The sequence below is a fragment of the Salmo trutta genome, chromosome 1 (assembly GCF_901001165.1).
Source record: "Salmo trutta chromosome 1, fSalTru1.1, whole genome shotgun sequence".
NCBI classification, from domain to species: Eukaryota; Metazoa; Chordata; class Actinopteri; order Salmoniformes; family Salmonidae; genus Salmo; species Salmo trutta.
In genome coordinates, this window is record NC_042957.1 from 27934530 (window position 1) to 27938839 (window position 4310).

Here is a 4310-nt window from a genome sequence, read left to right on the forward strand (position 1 = left end):
TCTACCAATAGGTGTCCTTCCTTGCGAGGCATTAGAAAACCCCCTTGGTCTTTGTGGTTGAATCTGTGCTTGAAATTCACTGTTCGACTGAGGGACCTAACAGATAATTGTATGTGTTGGGTACAGAGATGAGGTAGTCATTCAAAATAGCATTATTGCACACAAAGTTCGTCCATGCAACTTATTATCTGACTTGTTAAGCAAATGTTTACTCCTGAAGTTATTTAGGTTTGCCTTAACAAAGGGATTGAATATTTATCGACTCAATTTCGTATAATTTGTAAACATTTCTAAAAAAATAACTCCACTTTGACATTATGGGGTATTGTTTGTAGATCCGTTACACAAAATCTACATTGAATCCATTTTAGATGTAGTCTGTCACACAACAAAATGTGGAAAAGGTTGTGGGGTGAGAATACTTTCTGACGGCACTGTAGCTGTTGCCTATCTGATTGTATCAGAATCTCAAGTATGCCTACATGGGTTCAGTAAATGCAATGATGGTGTCAAAACTAATACAGAAAAAAGAAAAGAACAGCTCTGCCGATAACCAAGAGGTAAGATAAATAAAATCCATTACTCCTTGGCTAACAGGTGTTGCTTTCAGGGTAGGAATGACATGACATGACCATTGGGTTTAACTGTGGAACATTGATGTCAGTGTTAAATGTTTTTTCAACCCATTCACCATCTCTCAGGTGATGAGATATATATTCCCAATCAACCCTCCAGCTATAATAGCTTTAGTATTAGCAACTCCTTCTAGATTATTTACATTCAACACCAGGCCTTGAGGTTTATCATACACTAAGCAACAAAACATAGAATATCTACCATACTGTTTGTCTACGGCCGTCCACTGAGGAGAGAAGGCAACAGAAAATTAATCAGTATTCAAATTGAAAGAATCAGGTTGTCATCACAGAAAAATTTGTGTGAAGATTGTATCTGATACTATTAAGCCCCAGGGTATATGTGGCTCAGCCGTCCACTGGAGAGGGTTCATTGTTATGCCTCAACATTCAATTTAAGAGTAATTTGTTTGGATTATCCCTTTTTGACAGCCAGGCTGGTGTTGGTGTATCTAATTCTGATTATTTATCTATGTCGCGTCGCCTTTCCTCTCCTCCCTGTCCTGATTGAGACCAAGTCAGTACGGTGCTGTGACTGTTTCTGTAACGAGAGCCTCACTAAATTAACTAGCCAGGGCCGACATGGGACCAAGCCTCTCCATACTGAAAGGTCAAAGTTTAGCTCTACCATTTTTTCAAACCGTAATTGTTCACCACTCAGAAAAGACAAAAACAAAATTGACAAACTTGATGTATCCCATTTCTGTCTCCTTTTGAAATTAATCAAGGGCTTGTATATGGGAAATGAAGTGGCGTTTCCCAATAATGAGAAAAACAATTTCCTGGCCCCAAAGACCAAGATTGGCATTTTCCATTACAAACTTAAAATGTACATATGTTCGTCCATCAGTGTGTTGGGTGTGGTTGATTTTGGCACACGGTGCCGGTCAGGTCATCAATCTTCAGTATCCAGACGCAGCCCTGCAGTGAAATGGGGAGGTGTTGCGATGATTTATTAAAAGAGTGGCGGTGGAAACCTGTGGTAAGGGAACCCTGTAAATCCTGATAAAACTTGGATAAATGCAATTTAATGCCATCAATCATGCAATAGTGGGGCTGTAACATAACGGGGGGAGGGTCACACTCACAAAAGCCTGAACTGGGAAGTATCCATTTTACCTGAACTCTACACAGCCTCCCGTGTAGAGACACATACTGGACTCCTTGTAACAGATTCAACAGATTCATTCACTTTGCAGGTTCTGGTTATTTTATAGATGAATCACTTGAGTGTATGTATTTCTGTTATTCAATACATGTGAAAGTATTAAACCTTTAAATTAAAAAAGGCATTATCTTATGATCTCTTGAGGGAATTGTTGGTATTCGCATAGGTCCCAAGGTGTATTAAGTGGGTGATTTGTTGGATGACAAGATTCCATCTATCAATGGATTTCTGCTTGGTTATCCTGGAGTTGAAGGAAAAAAGTAGTATTTTCCTTCTGACTACAAAGTCCAGGGACTTGCATGCCTCATTTCATGCCTTAGTCAGAGCATATTCTCATACCAGGGATGAGCCACCACCTTGGCTTCTGTGTAGAATAGTATATATTCTTCCCCACAAGTTGCTCATCTGCTTCCCAAGCAGGATTTGCTTGGGGAGGACTTGCTTGGACAATGGGTCTTTTTATTGGACAAGCCAGAGTGGGGAGGCCTTGAGAAATGTTTTAATTTACTCTACCAGGCAGTAAATCAAAGTACCTGCATTGCGTATGCAGCTGGATCAGTGATGTGAAACATTTAGCACAATGCTACTTTCTCCTGCAATGCAAACACGACAGATGTATATGAGGATTTAAGCAGCAGGCATTGAACTTCTGAGGCCTTTAATCCTAGTGTTTAATAGGGAGGCTCTGGGCCATGCCAGGATAGAGCGGAGCTTGATGGCAATGACACAAGAAGTGATTCATCCTAATAAACACACCCTGACATTAACGATACGAGTCAACCTGCTCACTGCATGGCTGCAGATGTCTGAACCATGTGTGCACCAAATGTGTTCATTCTGCTCCTCATGTGTAGAACAATAGATATTCATATTAAGATGTCTGTCTAGTGGGCCTAGAGAGTATAGATTTCTTCACTAAATCACTGCAGCCAGAGGGATGACTCTCAGTGTGAGTCATGCTTCCCCAACGATTAGCTGGTGTTTATCCTCGCCTCTCATCTGGCATCCTTCAATGTAAGGGAAGTCATGCAGAATAAACATAGTACCATCACCTGCAGTAAGATACACACCTCCTTTGAAATGAGCCTGAACTACCGCCACCTGTTAACATTGTAGATACAGCTCTTCTACCAGCCCGATTCAACATGGGACGAGTCAGGACCAAGACGGTGAAAAAAGCCGCCCGGGTCATCATTGAGAAGTACTACACCCGGCTGGGAAATGACTTCCACACCAACAAGAGGGTGTGTGAAGAGATCGCTATCATCCCCAGCAAGAAGCTGCGCAACAAGATCGCTGGGTATGTGACCCATCTGATGAAGCGCATCCAGAGGGGTCCCGTCAGAGGCATCTCCATCAAGCTGCAGGAGGAGGAGAGGGAGAGGAGGGACAACTACGTCCCAGAGGTTTCTGCTCTTGACCAGGAAATCATAGAGGTGGACACTGACACCAAGGAGATGATCAAACTACTGGACTTCGGCAGTCTGTCCAACCTGCAGGTCACCCAGCCAACTGTCGGAATGAACTTCAAGACACCCAGAGGAGTCTAGGCATTTGTAATATATCTCTTAATAAATACAAAATGTACAACAAAAAAAACATTGTAAATACAGACAACCAGTGATTCACACACCAACAGCTAATCACTCTTACCAACCCCTCAACCCGTAAAGCCCAGGTATTTCTTCCCCTGTAGGGGAGACTGGGGTTGGTTGTCTCAAGGGTTGGTTTTCATAATGCTAATTACTCCCAATCTAAATGGTGTGTAAATTTGGGCCTCCCGAGTGGCGCAGCAGTCTAAGGCACTGCATGGCAGTGCTTGAGGCGTCACTACTTTTATTTTTTTTTACATTTTTATTTCACCTTTATTTAACCAGGTAGGCTAGTTGAGAACAAGTTCTCATTTGCAACTGCGACCTGGCCAAGATAAAGCGTAGCAATTCGACACATACAGCAACACAGAGTTACACATGGAATAAACAAAACATACAGTCAAAAATACAGTAGAACAAAAGAAAACAAAAAGTCTATATACAGTGAGTGCAAATTAGGTAAGTTAAGGCAATAAATAGGCCATGGTGGCGAAGTAATTACAATATAGCAATTAAACACTGGAATGGTAGATGTGCAGAAAATGAATGTGCAAGTAGAGATACTGGGGTGCAAAGGAGCAAGATAAATAAATAAATACAGTATGGGGATGAGGTAGGTAGATAGATGGGCTGTTTACAGATGGGCTATGTACAGGTGCAGTGATCTGTGAGCTGCTCTGACAGCTGGTGCTTAAAGCTATTGAGGGAGATATGAGTCTCCAGCTTCAGAGACTACAGACCCAGGTTCGATCCCAGGCTGTGTCACAACCGGCCGTGACCGGGAGTCCCATAGGGTGGCGCACAATTGGCCCAGCGTTGTCCGGATTAGTGGAGGGTTTGGCCGGAGGGGCTTTACTTGGCTCATCGTGCTCTAGCGACTCCTTGTGGCGAGCCGGGCGCCTGCAGGCTGACTTC

At 42.8% G+C, this 4310-nt stretch overlaps 1 protein-coding gene across 1 annotated transcript; it reads left to right on the forward strand.

Annotated features, from left to right (window-relative positions):
- The first annotated feature begins 2906 nt into the window (after window positions 1–2906).
- On the forward strand, window positions 2907–3402 carry LOC115192857 (40S ribosomal protein S17). Its single transcript, XM_029751766.1, has one exon. The coding sequence runs from the start codon at window positions 2949–2951 to the stop codon at window positions 3351–3353; it is 405 nt and encodes a 134-aa protein (XP_029607626.1). The 5' UTR covers window positions 2907–2948; the 3' UTR covers window positions 3354–3402.
- The last annotated feature ends 908 nt before the right edge of the window (window positions 3403–4310 follow it).